The sequence below is a fragment of the Amphiura filiformis genome, chromosome 10 (assembly GCF_039555335.1).
Source record: "Amphiura filiformis chromosome 10, Afil_fr2py, whole genome shotgun sequence".
NCBI classification, from domain to species: Eukaryota; Metazoa; Echinodermata; class Ophiuroidea; order Amphilepidida; family Amphiuridae; genus Amphiura; species Amphiura filiformis.
In genome coordinates this window covers 2518914-2537570 of record NC_092637.1, presented here as the reverse complement: position 1 = coordinate 2537570, position 18657 = coordinate 2518914, and the positions used below count along the sequence as shown (strand labels likewise).

Genomic DNA, 18657 nt, shown 5'->3' with positions numbered 1-18657 from the left:
ATCGTTATAATAATGCGACAGTGAGAAAATTTGACTTACTAGTAATTCTTACGCGCGGTTCATACGCACAGATCGTCCATTAAATGTGAGACGATCCGCCGTATAACAAAGGTTGTGATTTGCATCTTTGACACAAATATCCACCTGTAACGCCAGCAGCACCACTAGTTTTCTCTACAAAGAAGGTATCATGTTGAAAATAAAGTGGTCTTTAATATACCGATTTTTTTTTTGGCAACCATAATATTTGGGAAGCATTGAAGTTCAATTAATTTTAAACGGCTTTTTAGCCCTGGTTGATAGTTAAAATCAAAGGCAGGCTAAATTAAAGTAAACGTAAGACCTGACCATAAGTCCTAGAAAAATATTGTAAGGATCAATCGGGGTTTTGACTTTTAAGGGTAGACGAGGTATTGTTGGTCGAAGCAACCTAAAAATCGATTTTCATTATTTCGATCAATATATTATTAAAAATTAACACCTTTATGTTTTGCAAAAGTTCATTCTACAAATCGTATACTCTGAAAACTTGCTTAATTTATTGTTGTTAATTAGGTATGTACGTTTTACAAAATTGTTGTTGTTTCAGCCCTCTTCACAACGTAACTCAAGAACCGCAGCACCTATAAAAGTATATCTGTGATATTTTAATTCTTCTACACGCTCGCTATGAATTGAGCAATGCAATTTTTGCCAAAGCTCACTACCATTCGTAAGATGCTGTGAACTACCAAATCACAACAGTTTAAAATAATTAATAACCTTAAAACCTTCATTTTGGTCCAGTGAGTGTACCAAATTTACGTAGCGTGTAAGTATAATTTTGTTTTCGGAAAATAAGTTGGTTGCCAGCCTTTACCATGTTTACGCAACCTTGCCGAGTGACGCTTAAATAAGCACAAATTTGCAAAATAGACACAGTCTATTATCAGAAGAGATAGGATTAGAAACTTGTTAGATTGGCTTGGGATATTGCTGTGTAGAGTTGCACCATGTCATGCATGTGCAGAAAGTGACTGAAAATATGCTCACGATCATGATGAAATCACAACCATTATACTAAGTGTAAAGAATAACTTCTCAATAAGAGCGTGATCAACCATATCAAAAGCTTTCAAGAAGTCCGGTAAGTGACTAAAATGACTACTCTCGGAGGGTGATATAAATAATAATATAGAAAAGAAAAAAAAATCTCTCAACGTGATGAAAATATGGGACACGCGATACTCTCTAAATTCTAAGGAGTGAAAAAGTAAATCCTCCCCAGAATTACTCTTCGGGTCAATCGAAAAGATGGGACACGCTATCTACCAAGAGTGAAAATCACATATTTTTCTCCATACGAGTACCATTTTCACTCTTTTCAGAAAATTTCACTCTAAAAAGATTGAAATTTCATTCTTTGCAGAGTGAAACGTTTACTCGTATGGAGGAAAATATGTGATTTCCACTCTTGGTAGATTGAAATGTCAATCTTTTCGATTGACCCGAACAGTCACTCCGAGGAGGATTGACTTTTTCACTCTTTGGAATTTAGAGAGTACCAACATTTTCGCCCATGTTAATGTACAATATTCATGTGTATTTTGTCATGCTTTCCAACAAAAATAAAACGTTTCACAAAATTGTAGGGTTATTTAAATGGTATAAAACGTTTTAATAACATTCAAAAACGACATTTTGCGACAAAACATTCTAATATAACGTTATGTAAGTGTTGATAAAATATATAGTAAAATTGTTTTCTAAAAAAATATTTTCATATAACATTTTGACAACAGTCTTATCTGTCTTAACAGTCTTAATAAGTTGTTGTAGTTTTTAACACGTTTTGAAAATATTTTCACGACTTCTATATAACCCGACATTTAAATGTTATTAAAACGTTTTGACCCAAACCATAACAAGTTTATAACCTGTAAACTGTTGGCTGGACTGTTCTGTTAGCATGGTTAGGTTTCGTATCAGTTAACAATTGCATTGAATTTGATTGCCTCGTTAAAACATTTAGGGATATTGCAGCAGTCAAGTTCAATCTGGAAGTGGTTAATAGAAATACTATTCACAATAACATTACAATACCAATGCTAAGGGTTTGTAGCAGTTCAATTCGGTGAACTTTTTGGTGAATCAGGTAACCATAAAATAGATACAAAGAACCTTCTACCTCTAAAGTATTAACCTTCACGCATGATATGTCAGGGGTTTTCCCGTCTATTTTACTGCGTTATTTTAAGCCAAGCATATTATATTGATCATTGTCAACGTATTCGAAACAACGGTTGGACGTACTCGAATTTTACTGAAGGAACAAATTAAGGTAAGGATTTTGTCTAACAACTAAACTCGTATACATGTATTTAGGGATTCAATCATGTTTCACCGTTGTTCATCACCGTTTAACAACGATGCGGACGCGTCGTCTGCGTGGTTTACTTCGCGACGGCAGCTTTACAACGAAAAGAAGCTAAATATCGTATAATTCACGATTATTTTACGAGGAATGTCAGTTAATCATTGCCACTCAACCTTACAAAAACTTCGATGATTTCTCTTTTGCTATCAGCAATAAAACTACAGAATAAAACGGCAATGTTTAGCCGCTACCTGAAAAATACTGAATTCAACTTGTAAGCTGGCACACGCACAAAGGTTCCAGGCATGACGAATTTTACGCGCTCTCGCGTAACGCGTAGTCTCGCTCGCGTTCGCGTATACGCTACAGTAAAAGTGTGGGTTCATCACGGTTTAACAACGGTTGGCTCCTGTACAAAGGTATAGGAAGAGTTGTTGAAACATATGTACGCGAGGGTAAACACTTAAAGTGTTTACCCTCGCGTACATAAATGAATACTCGCGCGACGTCAAGCGTGTGCATAGGACCTTGTGAAAAATAATACTTGCTGGACGATTAGCCTAATTATTTTTTTTAAAAGGAAATCGGCAAAACATTATATATAGTTTTTATATTCATAAATTTGTGTTTAATATCAATTTATAATGTTTGGGACTGAAAAGCCCTTTGCTGGTACTAGGACTTTAATCGACTGTATCAAAATGATTGTTACCCGCCAGTTTTGATGCATAGGAAAGTCTCATTCTTCTGATGCAGCATTAATGAAGAGTTTGTTTCCAAAAGACATTCCAACAGCTGCCTTGTGTCACATTTTGCTGGTATATTTTTGCATTTTTAAAGTTTAAATAACATTTAACAATTGTAATGGATATGTTTGTAACTCTAGCTTATTCTATAACTATCTTCAATATAATTTTGTCCCATAAAATTCTCCAATGCAAAAAAAAATGGCTGCCATTGGACTTAATGCCTTTTGGAACCAAAAAGAAATGTTTTCTTTTACACCTATTGTTTTCTTCTTCGCACGTGTGTGAGGTTTGCAATTATAATTGTTAAAGATGCATTTTGCAGAAAACCCCATTTAAATTGAATAACCAGTTCCAAAGATATGAGCAACTAAAGAGTTTCCAAAACAACAGAAAACAAAAGGAAATATTTCCTTTGTTTGGCTATATCTCAAAATCAATATTTCCGAGTTCCGACTGATTTTGCTTGATCGCATCACATTTGTGTCACATGAAATGACTTAAGCAAATAATGATTATATCTGACCTAGCTGAATGTTCCTTCTCGTTACTTGTAATAATAAGTTATTGTTGTGGGAACCAAAATCTTAGCATTCATGCTGTGTAAAAACGTTTTAAAAACGTTTTTCAACCCCAAAATAACATTCTGTTTAGAATGTTTGGTATCAAGTTTTCAAAAATGTTTTTGAAATGTTATTAAAACGTTTTTATACCCTTTACATAACCCGACATTTAAACGTTTTCTGTAAAACATTTTGTGTTTGCTGGGCATTAGATTATCAATAATGGTTTTCAATGTTATGAAAACGTTTTATACCCTTTATATAACCCGACATTTAAACGATTTCTGACAACCTCTTATAACCTTTTGCGAATGATGCATGTCGAAAACGTTTTGTGTTTGCTGGGAGATTATTTAGTTATCTCGGCATCACGCTTAATGAACTACCTCACCATATAATTAAACCTTTCTCAGACTCATGCTACATTTAAAATGAACTTAAATAATTGGCTTATAAGTTGGCTTATAAGTTGTTATCATTCTTGTATTAGTTTATCTGTCTATGTTCCTTTTTAAGTATGTATAATTAACATTGTATAATGACATCATAAATTATAATCTGTTTTATTTTACTGTGCATTGAGCATCTTAATTGGTGGTATGGATATAAACATCTAAAAAAAGTAACTAACCCCCTTGAATAATGGCCATTATTCAAAACCGGGCAAATTGTATTACAAATCTGTAAAATGTGTTTGAATTTATTTCTGGGCATTTTGACACCTCATTTGTTGTCTAAATATTGACGCCACATCGTACATTTAAATCAATGTAACCCAAGATTTGAAAGTTACAGTGAATTTTATTGCTTTGTATTCAGTATGGTGGTAGGAAATCTGTGTAATGATATCTGAGTGTTTTTGTATTGTTGTAAGTGCAACTTTCAAATCAAACCTGGACCTCACTACATTAAGGGATCTGGAATGAGCGTTTTGAGCGTTTCGACAGTATTTTTTGTGGGACATGAGAGCACATCAGACATATCGAATTGCATTCTAAATACGAAGAATGTCTTTCTGATATCAAATAATTTCATTTTTTGCAATTTTATGACAAATTATTAAAATTTGATATTTTTCACATTTTGATATATAAAATCATCAGATTTATAAAGTTTACTTCGAATACTGTTAAATATCAAAAATATCAATTTTTAATCATTTCCCATAAAATGTGTATTACATTGCGAATTTCAAAAATTATTTGATATCAGAAGGGCATTCTTCGTATTCAGAATGCAATTCGATATGTCTGATGTGCTCTAATGTCCCACAATAAATACTGTCCAAACGTTCATATCCAAATTGAGTGTTTTATTGGTTTATCGTATCAAATGAGATATCAAAATGCGCAGAAATAAACTCCAACACATTTAAGGGGGGGGTAGTTGCTTTTTTTAGATGTTTATATACAATATTATCATTGCTATTATTAATCTACAAAATTAGGTGGATCTTATGTTGCTTATTACATTTCGATTTCGATGGTCTGATTTTGTCCATAATCACTAGAAACTGACACTGCATATTTATTCAGTCAAACAGCCTGTATTGTATTACTGCAGTCGAAATATTCATGATAATGCGTAGTATTGTGTTAAAATCTTTTAAAAAGTTGAACACAATACATAGTGCTTGAAAGCGTTATGAGTACAATTGCAGTACATGTACAATAATATACGTAGGGGAGGGTGGGAACAGGTGGCGGCATTGTAGCAGCATCGGTCCCATCCACAAAGGTGCATTATTTTGTCCAATAAAATGGTCCCAAAGTGGGAGAAAAATGTATAAAAGGACCATATTTTGGTGACAACGTATTTAAAAAGTATAGAAAATGGCATTTTTTATGGGATTAAGTCCACAAAATTTGAAAAGGTCCGAGGGGAAGTCCCGTACCCTCCAAAATAAATCTTGCGTATCGGCTTGGTTAACCATAAACTACTGTCCCAGTCCTTACATTGGCCCTATTGAAAGTAATCTGGTCTTTGATTGTGGGGGAGTAATGCGAAATTTATGCTTTTTCAAGTTTTATCTTCAATGACTATGCGGTTTTTCATAACTGATTTTCTTATAAAAATTGAGCGGCGAAAACTAATTAATTAATTTTCGAAGGATGTTCAAGTAGTGGAAAGACAACTTTATTTATGTTACTTGCTGAAATAATTGAAATATAGAAAATCGAAATGACGAATCAAAATAATAATAATTCTCCTGACATTTAAGATCATCCACGGACTTGCACCTCTTTATCTTGGTGACCTGGTTACCATCTACACACCGACACGCTCACTACGTTCTTAGAGTCAACGTCTGCTAAAACCACCCCCACTCGGTTCCGTTCGCACGTATACATATGGCAATCGTGCTTTTTCGGTTTCAGCGCCAAAATTATGGAATCAGCTGCCCACTCACATCCGTGCAATCATGGAAGTAGTGGACACTACTTCCATGGTGCAATAGACCTAATATCTCAGTTCAAATCGGCTCTGAAGACATTTCTGTGCAATCTTTATCAGTTGAACACTGACTTTGTGCATTGGATCCTGCTTTGTATATATTTTGCTGCAGGTTTTAACTAATTATCTTGTTTGCTTTTAATTATTGCCAGTGTGCATTTCATATAATATTATATATATTATATGTACGATTAAGGTATTAAGGGTTTTTTAGTAATGTATTGGTTTATCTTTCTTTTGTTCAGCGCCTTGAGGTGTACGCGTAAGGCGCTATAAAAATGCGGTTTTGTTGTTGTGTTGTTGTTGTATATACATTTTCCCCAAAAGACCTAATATTTCTCAAATACACCATACGAAAGGTCAACATTTTCAAATGATGGACGGCTTTCCTCCCAGCTACATATACATTAAGTACGTATCATTAGATTTATAAAGCGTGCTTCGAAGACTGTTAATTATCAAAAATATAAAAAATATTTGCCATAAAATTTGTATTATATCACAAATTTCAGAATATCAAATTATTTGATATCAGAAGGACATTCCTCGTATTCAGAATGTAATTTAGTGTGTCTCATGTGCCCTCAGGTCCCACAAAATACTGTGCAAACGTTACTATCCGATTCCTTTAATACATTTTGTTGATCAACTGAGCCGATAACTAGGCCATACTTTTTGTACTAAATATTATCACAAGCCGACATGACGTCATTGAACTCCAATTGTAACCCGGATATCACCATTGAGGACAATAGATCTAGTCACTGTAAAATAACGTGGCACCTTTTACCGCATTTTTGCTAAGTCTGTTCCTTTTCTTGTTTTCCCATTTTCTCCCCCTTTTTATAGTTTAGGGTGTTTCTTTTAAAATATAATTGCAATAATAATAATAATAATAATAATAATAATAATAATAATAATAATAATAATAATAATAATAATAATAATAATAATAATAATAATAATAATAATAATAATAATAATAATAATAATAATAATAATAATAATAATAATAGACCTTATGGACTTCGGTGAAAAACGCTATAAGCATGATTTGTTGTTGTTGTTCAATCGCATCATATAGGCTACCATGACCAATATTTAAGTTTTGGGAATTTATTGGTTCATGCCCATCCTTAACCTTTGATAATGTAGTCCATTGTCATACATTCCATTCCATACAAATGATAGCATATGATTTGAGTAATCAGGCGTACTACAAATCCATTGTTACCCCATAAATTCTAAAGGCCCGGTCACACTATGACGAATAGAGGTGAACGGCAAGCGACGTTAACTTGCGAATTGCAATTTTGAATTTACCGTCACTCACCGTGTGCTGCCGTTAGTTGTCGCTGACGAATCCGTTAGCGACCGCAGACGGCCGCAATTATTCGTCGCGTTCGTCGACAAATTTTCAACATGTTGACAATTTTGTGACGGCAAAAGAATCAGTTGTGATTCCGTTCAGATTTCGTTGGAGACCGCAACCCTCATTTCTTTGACGTTTCCATACCGTGCGAAGCCGTGCCTAGTCGTTTTGAGGTCGTCACAATTTCGTTGGTAGTCGTTGGTAAACGTCACTTCGATTTCAATAGACTACCCGGCACGATGCAATTTTAAAGTTCATATAAAGAAAATAATATCAATAATAATCAAAATATTAATATTTCTGATTATTATTGATATTGTTATTGATATTGATGTTAATATTTGTGATTATTATTGATACTGATATTAACATTTTTTATTATTATTGATATTGATGATAATATTTTTGATCATTATTGATATACCGTATTGATATTGATATAATAGTTTGGATTATTATTACTATTGATTTTAATATTTCGATTCCTATTGATATTTATATTAATTTTTTTGATTATTTTTGATATGTGTAGTATTTTTTATTATTATCGATATTGATATTAATATCTTTGATTATAATAATTGATATTGATATAAATATCTTTGATTATAATAATTGATATTGATGTTAATATTTTTGATTATTATTGATATAGATATTAATAGTTTGGATTATTATTGATATTGATTTTTACTATTTTTGATTATTATTGATATGTGTAATATTTTTGATTATTATTGATATTTTTGAGTGGATGATCAAAACGTTGTGAAGAGTGGGAACGCCAAAGGGGACTATACGACCCGCACACACACAGGCTTTGATGTCGGCTGCTTAGTCACGTCATCATCACCGCAATCCACCGTCAGCTGCCGTTCCTTGCCGCAAGCAAATCCGCTGCCAGCCGTCTGACCTCGTTGCTTCTTGTCGGGCTCCGTCGAGACTTCGTCACTCACCGCCCAGACAACGTCCGGTTTTGGTAGGTAGTCTCCGTTTCCTGCCGCAGCCTTTCGTCCCTTGCCGTCGTGTTGTCGCTGAAGGTCGTTCCCACTCGTCAGCGAATCTTGTTTTTCCTCTTTTTGTCGTCGCTTTGCCGTCAACATTTTGTGATTTTCACGTTCGTCACCTTTCCTTGCTTATCGTCCGTCATAGTGTGACCGGGCCTTAAAGGCCCGGCCACACTGTGACGAATAGGGGTGAACGGCAAGCGACGTTAAGCTGCGAATTGCAATTTTGAATTTACCGCCACTCATCGTGTGTTGCCGTTAGTTGTCGCTGACGAATCCGTTAGCGACCGCAGACGGCCGTAATTATTCGTCGCGTTCGTCGGCAAATTTTCAACATGTTGATAATTTTGTGACGGCAAAAGAATCAGTTGTGATTCCGTTCAGATTTCGTTGGAGACCGCAACCCTCATTTCTTTGACGTTTCCATACCGCGCGAAGCCGTGTCTAGTCGTTATGAGGTCATCACAATTTCGTTGGTAGTCGTTGGTAATAGACTACCCGGCACGATGCAATTTTAAAGTTCATATAAAAAGAAAATAATATCAATAATAATCAAAAATATTAATATTTCTGATAATTATTGATATGTGAGCCGAATGAGCCGTAAATTCCTCCCCGGGTCAATTTTGTTTTATTTCATGTTTAACAAATATACATCATAAGCTTTAAAATGGTATATCATTTGACTTCAAACGATACCTAGAAGCGGGGTTATAGTTTGTTAAACTTTGCTCCTTCAACGACATTGAATACGACATTCGTACACATTTTACGCTGTAACTCAGAATACAATTTAGGGAATTTACGGCTCATTCGTGCTGTACGGTCACATATTGTTATTGATTTTGATGTTAATATTTTTGATTATTATTGATACTGATATTAACATTTTTTATTATTATTGATATTGATGATAATATTTTTGATCATTATTGATATATTGATATTGATATAATAGTTTGAATTATTATTAATATTGATTTTCATATTTTGATTCCTATTGATATTTATATTATTTTTTTAATATTATTTTTGATATGTGTAATATTTTTTATTATTATTGATATTGATATTAATATCTTTGATTATAATAATTGATATTGATGTTAATATTTTTGATTATTATTGATATAGATATTAAAAGTTTAGATTATTATTTATATTGATTTTACTATTTTTGATTATTATTGATAATTATATTGGTTTTTCTATATTATTATTGATATGTGTAATATTTTTGATTATTATTGATATTGATGGTAATATTTTTGATTATTATTGATAAAGATATTAATAGTTTTGATTATTATTGATATGTGTAATATTTTTGAATATTATTGATATGTGTAATATTTTTGCTTATTGTTGATATAGATATCAATAGTTTAGATTATTATTGATATCGCTTCTACTATTTTTGATTATTATTGATATTTATATAATTTTTTATTATTATTATTGATATGTGTAATATTTTTGATTACTATTGATATTGATGTTGATATTTTTGATTATTATTGAAATATATATTAATAGTTTCGATTATTATTGATATTGATTTTACTATTTTTATTTATTGATTACTATTGATATTGATGTTGATGTTAATAATCCTGATTATTATTGATATAGATATTAATAGTTTGGATTATTAATGATATTGATTTTACTATTTTTGATTATTGTTGATATCGATGTTAATATTTTTGATTATTATTGATATTGATATTTTTGAGTGAATGATCAGAACGTTGTGAAGAGTGGGAACGCCAAAGGGGACTATACGACCCACACACACACACAGGCTTTGATGTCGGCTGCTGAGTCACGTCATCATCACCGCAATCCACCGTCAGCTGCCGTTCCTTGCCGCAAGCAAATCCACTGCCAGCCGTCTGACCTCGTTGCTTGTTGTCGGGCTCCGTCGAGACTTCGTCACTCATCGTCCAGACAACGTCCGGATTTGGTCGCTAGTCTCCGTTTCCTGCCGCAACCTTTCGTCCATTGCCGTCGTGTTGTCGCTAAAGGTCGTTCCCACTCGTCACCGAATCTTGTTTTTCCTCTTTCTGTCGTCGTTTTGCCGTCAACATTTTGTGATTTTCACATTCGTCACCTTTCGTTGCTTATCGTCCGTCATAGTGTGACCGGGCCTTAAAGCTTCGATTCATGATGGTTGACGTCAATTGGTCAAACACAGAAGAAAAATATATTTTGGTGACACAATTCTTGTTGTCATGGTTCAGGAGGGAGATCTTATGTCAAACAGAAGAAAAATGCATTTTGTGATTATATTTATTTGTAAATGTCACTTTTAATCATTTTGTTTCGTTTGTGTTATTTCCAATAGCAGTACGGTGTTAAAACACTCGACCCATTGACCATAATTTTTCGTCCAACAAACACTATTTTGTTTCTGCCTCACTGATTTTACATACTGGTATCTATGGTGATATTTGCATTATTAATAGGTAATCTGCGACTGTTTAAAGCAAATGTTTAAAATACCGAAAGCAATGAAACTGTTGTATTAGAATACTATGCCAATTTGACAAAAAGGCAACTAAGTATAGACGAATCCAATTTCACGCATTCCTACACCTCAATGGCAGCCATAGCTGGGTTACGTCGGCTCAATCTCACCTAAAATGTGAAATGATGCGACCTTGGCGGGTATTATAAACTGCATTCTATCACCCGTGTTACACGTAGACAAACAATTATGACAGTTTACAACACAAAAGAATCTAGCATCGATTTTTAAGCGGCTTTAATCCACCCAATTGGGCAGTCACAACACCAGTTTGGTGTTGCGGGGACCCAATAATAAAACCATGAACGTTTCCTCTCTTTTTCCACGAGATTTTGTTCCAGCTTTGTCTTTAAATTTCATTAAACTGGTTACAAAAACGGATTACATAAACAAATTATACTTATTTTTTTCGTCATTCTCAGGAAAGGAATTCTTCAAGGGCATTCTAACCATGGGCAAAGAAAAGAAATGTGCCATCGGTCTATGCTGTACAACTGTTATTATAGTGGTACTGGTTGGTGGCGGTGCAGCAGGGTGGTTTCTAGCATTGTCAGAGTTCCTTCTTGATACATTTTGTGATACGTTAAAGTTACTTCATAGACAGGTAGTTAATGCATTAAATTTAACCGTTGGAACGTTTTTATATGATTATTTTAAGAGTAAAGATATTAAAACACATACCAAAAAGTAATTACCTCCTGAATTACGAGGCAAGAACTCAAAATCTATGCATTCAATTTTAAAACTGAAATAGCAAAAAGAAACCCATTTGAGGTTTGTAGCCATGTTAGCACCTTGAAAGATACAGAATCAAAAGTTGTGAAAAAGATACTCAAGTCAGTGTGCCATTAAGTTCTCTACATGACTGGTCAAGGATTCAAAGCGTCGCCATAGAAACACATTTTCACTATTTTAGACAAATGAGGCATCATAATTTGCAAAACAAAACTGAATTTCTTTGGTATTTCAGGATTTCAGAATTGGAACTTATAGATTTGAGTAATTGCTGGGGGGGGGGGGTAATTACTTTATGGGAGGTTTTTATGTTGACTCCGCTTATAAACGTCGCCGAAAAAACAACGCCTTCAAGTAAACTCAAAGTTATTTCAGCTTGATTTTTTTTTCAGTGAACAAATCACTGCTTTCCACTGGCGCGCTCTTTACATATTAAAATACACAGAAATGGCAGATTAAAAAAATATACAAATATTTAAATATATCTTAATCTTAATCTTATGTTCCATTGGACACACAATGTCGATTTTTTGTTGTTGTAAATTGCACATGTGAATTGTACCAATAAATACATCAGCTCACAATAATCCTAATAAAATGGGTATAACATTTTGTTACGAAAGTATTGCTAAGAATTGTTTTTATACATACTTTGCAGGAGCTCACTAAAATACATTTTAATTATTACATCCTTATTTTTATACTTAGGTGGAGGTCGCAAATGATAATTTGCAGGATCTTTTGGGAGATGTGAAATCTGATCTAGGAATCGAAGACCCGTTAGACGAAACAAGTTGGTTAGAAAACGCCACGTATTACACTCGAGGTCTTGTCACTCACACCGCCGAACAGGAGCGAGAATATCTTGAAATGTAAGCATTCTGTCCTGCTTCACGTTGGGTCAGTGTGTACATACCATCGGTGGGGGCACGTTGTACCATTTGTTTAGTATTTTATAAACACCTCAAAATAAAGGAAGCCCGCAGTTATACTCGTATAACCCGTCGACCGTCCTACACCAAAACCTGATCTTGTTATGGCAATTTGCTACCAAATTTGCTACCAAACACTCTAAATTGACAAAGATTGATACCAGTATAATAATTATTTATAAAGAGTTGGTGCATTTTCAAAAGTTGCATATCAAAACGATAACCCAGCAAACACAAAAACATTTTTAGAACGTTTTAAACAAGTTATATTTTGAGGCTTGGTTTTGGTAAAAACGTTTTAATAACATTAAATGTCGGGTTATATAAAGGTTACGAAAACGTTTTTAAAATGTTTTGTATGAAAATACACTACATCAACATTTTTAAAATGTTGTCTGAATGATATTGTAAAATATTTTTGCAAACAGTTTTTTGCCAAATATTTCGTCAACACTTGAACAACGTTATGTTCGAATGTTTTACGGTAAGTGTTCAAAAATGTTTTTGAATGTTATGAAAACGTTTTATACCATTGATATACCCTTTATAAAACCTGACATTAACGTTTTCTGGCAACCTTTTCTGTTTGTTAATTTAGCTTATTGTTCTTTTATTTTTTCACCTCATACACTTAGAACGATACATATTTAAACAAAGCAACAATATTGGGAAATTTGCTATTAAGTCAGAGAAATTAAGCTTTCAAATTCGGTGAAGCTTAGAAAGCAAAATTAAACTTCCACACTAGTCGAATTTGGTACATTCGCCGGAGTAATTTCACCGGCTCAACCGGGGTCTTCAGCGGATGTTATTGCTCTCAAGATCTTCTTGTTTGACTTCAATTACAACTGCGACGTCATCGGATGTATCTCAACATCACTAGCAACAACAATCTTCTGAGCAATACGGGGAGCAATGACTTCCACTCAAGACGCTGGTTAGGCCGCTAAAGCGCGAGCTCCGATGAGTGGTTGAAATTCAATATGGTAGAAGTTTAATTTCACTTCTATTTTCATTTACCGCTACCTATGCATCATTATAATTATTTCAATATAATATAAAAATTGAACACAATTTTTATTTCACGGTGTTGGATTTTTCTTATTTTAATCATTAATTTTATAGATACAAGGATCTTTTCTTTCCAAGAGAGGAATTCGACATGGTCAACGACACACGAGAAGGAAATGGCCAGCTAGGCGCTTTAGTTGATGATGCTCCCGACCCAGTCAGGCAAGATTGTCCTAACACCGGCAGGACCCCGCCCCCTGCAGGGAGACGAAAACGAAGCGGGCAGTATTCCCGTATATGTCCAGCTTACGTACCAGGAACAACGCAACTCGTAGCTTTCAATGACGGGGGCTCAGGACAAATGGTTCAGGTATGTATATTTTAGATCAATGCCTGACAATTGAATGAATGAGTTCGATGGAACGGTTTGAAAGATTACCTCTTGACTTGATACAGGGTATCTTTAAAATAACTAGGCTATTGAACTTTTTGAATTTCATATGCCTCCACCTTCACAAGGTGGCGGTCTTCAAATTCCATTAGATTTTTGTCGCCAAATATGCTAATTAGGTAGCTCATTTGCATATTAGAACTGAAACAGTTATTATTATTGTGTTCTATAATAATCAATAAACATAATTATAACATGATATTACCCATTTACTATCAATTTATTTTTTTAAGATAAAAACCACCACTAGGGTCAGCATAATAAACGGTTCCAAACAAATAAGTCCTCCCTAAGAATTTTTGGTATAATCCAAAAACGGTTTGATGAATTCTCTTGTTCTAAAGTTTGGAACATAGGCTGATTAGTTATGCATCAAGTGAACGGGGTTTTGTTGTCATCTTTTATCATCTTCACTGAGAAATGCAGCCATTTATAAAATTTTCGGCCAAAAAAAAGTTGAAAGTTGCACTTTTCTACATAGGCTTTTTGTGCATGACTTGTGGTTTCAGACCTGTTTCACTTAAAGAAAATTAATCAAAAAGGAATGTTTCTATATATTTTTTTATTATTAAAATAACTTACGTTAAGGGCTGGGGTATGAACGTTTGGACAGTATTTATTGTGGGACATTAGAGCACATCAGACATATGGAATTGCATTCTGAATACGAAGAATGTCATTCTGATATCAAATAATTTTGATTTTTGAAATTCGCAATTTAATACACATTTTATGGCAAATCATTAAAATTGATATTTTTGATATTTAACAGTACTTGAAGTAAACTTTATAAATCTGATGATTTATACTTAAAGTGTATGTAGGTGGGATGAAAAGCTGACGATCAATTGAAAATTTTGACCTTTCGTATTGAAGATATGGATTTTTTCCCAAAACACCAAAAAAAAAAAGGTCTTTTTTGGGAAAAAATCCATATATTCAATATGAAAGGTCAAAATTTTCAATTGACCGTCGGCTTTTCCTCCCTGCTACATACACTTTAAGAATATATCATTAGATTTATATAATTTACTTCGAGGGCTGTTATATATCAAAAATTTGAAAAATATCAAATTTTTATAATTTGTCATAAAATTTGTATTATATTGTGATTTAAAAAAATGAAAATTATTTGATATCAGAAAGACATGCTTCGTATTCAGAATGCAATTCGATAGGTCTGAGGTGTTCTCATGTCCCACAAAAAATACTGTCGAAACGCAATAAACGCTCATTTTGGATCCCTTAAGATGTTCATGAATTAATATTTGCACATTTCAAACATTTTTTATGGTTCAGTGAGTAATCATAAAGTCATTTATAATATTTCATTCATCAACAAAAGTTGCACTTTTCTAAATTGGCTTTTTGTATGCATTAAAATGCGTAAATTTAATAAGTTTTTCATTCTAATTAAATTTATCAGGAAGGAACAACTGTAACTTCAATGATAAATGATAAATCTTGTGTTCATTGATTAATTAACCAATGGACCAACATATTCCTGGTTAGATATTTTATGCTGGATCCCTATACATGTGTTTCATTGGTCATTCCTTGAATGGTTAAAAAACATTTATATGTGTGGCCCTTATCAAGACTCAACTTGTTACAAGCGGACAAGTGAGGGACAACACCACCTTAAAGGACTTTGCAGCAAATACTGGAGCATGCGGGGAACCAGTTTGATCAGCAGCAGAGAAGAACGATGCTTGGAAGCCCTCTCACATGAAGGAATGCCTATTCATTATTGAAAAACATTAATAAGCTGCAGCATTCATTTTAATTTATTCACTGAACCATAAAAACTGGTTTTGAATGTGTGACACCTAAATCAGGAAAGGCTTAAATTAAATTAAATTAAATTATGCTTCTTCTTGATTAAATTACTCACTTAAAGGGAAAAAATTGTCAAACACAAATTGAAGCATAAAAAGCCTATGTAGAAAAATGCAACTTTTTTTGGCCGAAAATTTAATAAATGGCTGTATTTTGCAATGCAGATGATAAAAAGTAGCACTTGATGCATAACTAATCAGTCTATGTTCAAAACTTTAAAACAAGAGAATTGATCCAGCCGTTTTTGGATTATACTAAAATGTCTTAGGGGGACTTACTTTTTTTGGAACCGTTTACATGTATAGCGATAAATGGATGAATTAGTGTTTATTTATGTTTATTTATGTTCATATATAAATGTACATTTAAAGCTGAAAATCGACTTGTTTTCATGCTTAAATCGTTTTTAATATCCAAAATTTTAACCTCACTGGTCATGTTGTTGGGTAAGATGGCATGAGGTCGTACCGTTGTCTTTAAAGAGGAATACCCGTCAGAACAGTTCTTCTGGAGTGAATCAAACCTGAATGGTTATCAAATTAATCAGTGACAATGTTATCTCTGATTTTGAGAGGTGCTAATTGATGTTTAATAAATATGTTGTTGTATTAATTAGCACCTCTCAAAGATAACCAGGCAGGTTTGATTCATTCCAGAAGAACTGCTCTGACGGGTCTTCCTCTTTAAAGCCATATTATCAGGCGGCATAGGAAGCGCAACACGTGACGTACGAGGCTGGCGAAGATACAGGGCTGACAGCCCCATTCAAAATACACGGTTAGCAATTACAAATGGAAAATTAACATACTTGCAGTGTGGTACACGGTCGTACACCGACGGTTTTAGAGTAAGATAATTTTGCTTTGACACCACATAACAAATTTAGAATTGTTTATGAAGATTTCATGATTATGTGTTAATCCAATGGCGACCTCAAAATTGGCGATATCGCTTCCATCACCGCCTGCATATTATAACATTTGCTGAGGAGAACGCCCTCATGATTGTAATGTACTTTAGTCAATAAATATACTCTGCAAAAATCAAGACTTTAGGTGATGTAGTTTTGTCAAAATCCGAGATTTTGAATAAAATTCGGGAACCGTCGTTTTACATATTATTACGATGGAAATATTAGTCGAACGCGTATGCACAGTATGTACACGGCGTGCGGGATACACACACACACACACCCCCACCCCCACCCAGAGAATCATACCGTATTACAACCGCGGGAGTAACATGCATGGGCGCTAGTAGTAAATTTCAATTTCCTATGCGTTACCTCACTTGTTTGGCTAAAAAGTAAAAGGGGGCATATCTGACTGTAAAAGCTAACATTTTATGAAAAATAAATACTAATCTATTTTTACAGAAATGTTATAATATGGCTTTAAGTGCTAATGTAACTTGTTATTTTTATGTTATCTCCTTTCAGTTCAACAATAACGTGCAGTGGGTTTTCAACGAAGAATGCTACCGTGGATATTGCAGTCCAGGTGGTTGTTCATGTCGTAAAGTTCGACGCCAGGAGACGGCGTTAGTATATATCTTTAATTCCAATGGCCAATTGTCAGGCACCCCTATTCAGAAAACCGTGTACGTACATAGTTGTGTTGCAGTGGTTTAAACTGAGATTGAATAAAGTAGAAGAGTATGTGGTTTAACCATCAGTCAAAAAATCTGTTACTCCGAAGGTACACTAGTCAGAAAACCAATAACAAGGCCCGCTTTTCAAAATTCTGACTAGTGGGCTATTTTAAATTTAAAATAACTCGTTACTAAGGTCTGTTCAGGGCCGTTGCCAAGGGGAGCTGAGGGAACTACCCCCTTATTTTCAGGGATAAAATAGGATGGCCAACAGTGGCGTAGCATGATTAATCCTAATGATCCTAGGGGGGGGGGGGCGTGGTGCGCCGACCATGGGGGTGGGGGTTGTGGGGGGTCACTGGGCCTGGGGCACAATTTATTTTCCTGCAATTTTTCTATGGGGTTTTCTACATTTTCAGGTCGAAAATTTAATGCGTCGTGCTGAATACTAAAAAGTCATAAACAAAAAGTGCTGCATATTAAACAATGACGAACAACTGTTAGATAATTAAGACAATGCGCATATTTATTGAATTGCTGCTGATTTATAATAAACATGTTAAAGGAACAATATTTAATAAACCATATATTTATAAAGTCATTATATTTTATTTATATCATGTATATTCAAGTCATAATATACGATCTTATAATAAGAAATTAGTTAATTGTTTTCAAACTAATTTTTTGGCATATTTGTAATGTTTACACATGTCCCAATTTGCACATAAATGGAATCAGTTGGATTCTTGAAATAGGGTTTTCTTTTTTCGTTGCCTTAGAGGCAGTTATTACAAATATTATTACAGCATTTTGGGTTAAGAATATCAAAATTAAAATTGGACGGAAATCGTACATTATGGCTTTGTAAAGTAACCTTATAAGGTTACTTTGATGTTTTTAAAAGTACAATAATAATTGTAACATTACGTTTCCTAAGGCATGTATTTTAAAAGGGTACATTGTTTTGACATTTTACCAGTGAAATCAATGTGAATTGGTCAGGTAAATAAGGGCAATAAATTGTTTGATTTGTGCATCAAGATTAAGTCAAGTTTATTTTTGGTGTGA

The 18657-nt window shown here is 33.8% G+C and overlaps 1 protein-coding gene across 3 annotated transcripts; it reads left to right on the top strand.

The window, feature by feature from the left end:
- Nucleotides 1-1013: 1013 nt before the first annotated feature.
- On the top strand, nt 1014-17910 carry LOC140162412 (uncharacterized). Of its 3 annotated transcripts, XM_072185630.1 has the most exons (6): nt 2264-2320; nt 8243-8470; nt 11451-11632; nt 12472-12635; nt 13821-14076; nt 17435-17910. In XM_072185630.1, exons 3-6 carry the CDS (start codon nt 11480-11482, stop codon nt 17624-17626), a joined length of 765 nt encoding a protein of 254 aa, XP_072041731.1. In that variant the 5' UTR covers nt 2264-2320; nt 8243-8470; nt 11451-11479; the 3' UTR covers nt 17627-17910. The 3 variants fall into 3 exon arrangements, with proteins under 3 accessions (XP_072041733.1, XP_072041732.1, XP_072041731.1); XM_072185632.1 differs by lacking the exons at nt 2264-2320; nt 8243-8470 and adding an exon at nt 1014-1126; XM_072185631.1 differs by lacking the exon at nt 8243-8470 and having other exon boundaries at nt 2174-2320.
- The last annotated feature ends 747 nt before the right edge of the window (nt 17911-18657 follow it).

Excerpts from the sequence above, each read along its gene's own strand:
- LOC140162412 (XM_072185632.1), top strand. The coding sequence starts at position 11,480 with ATGGGCAAAGAAAAGAAATGTGCCATCGGTCTATGCTGTACAACTGTT. Across the intron at positions 12,636-13,820 it reads GAGCGAGAATATCTTGAAAT|ATACAAGGATCTTTTCTTTC; the intron begins GTAAGCATTCTG and ends TTAATTTTATAG. Across the intron at positions 14,077-17,434 it reads GCTCAGGACAAATGGTTCAG|TTCAACAATAACGTGCAGTG; the intron begins GTATGTATATTT and ends ATCTCCTTTCAG.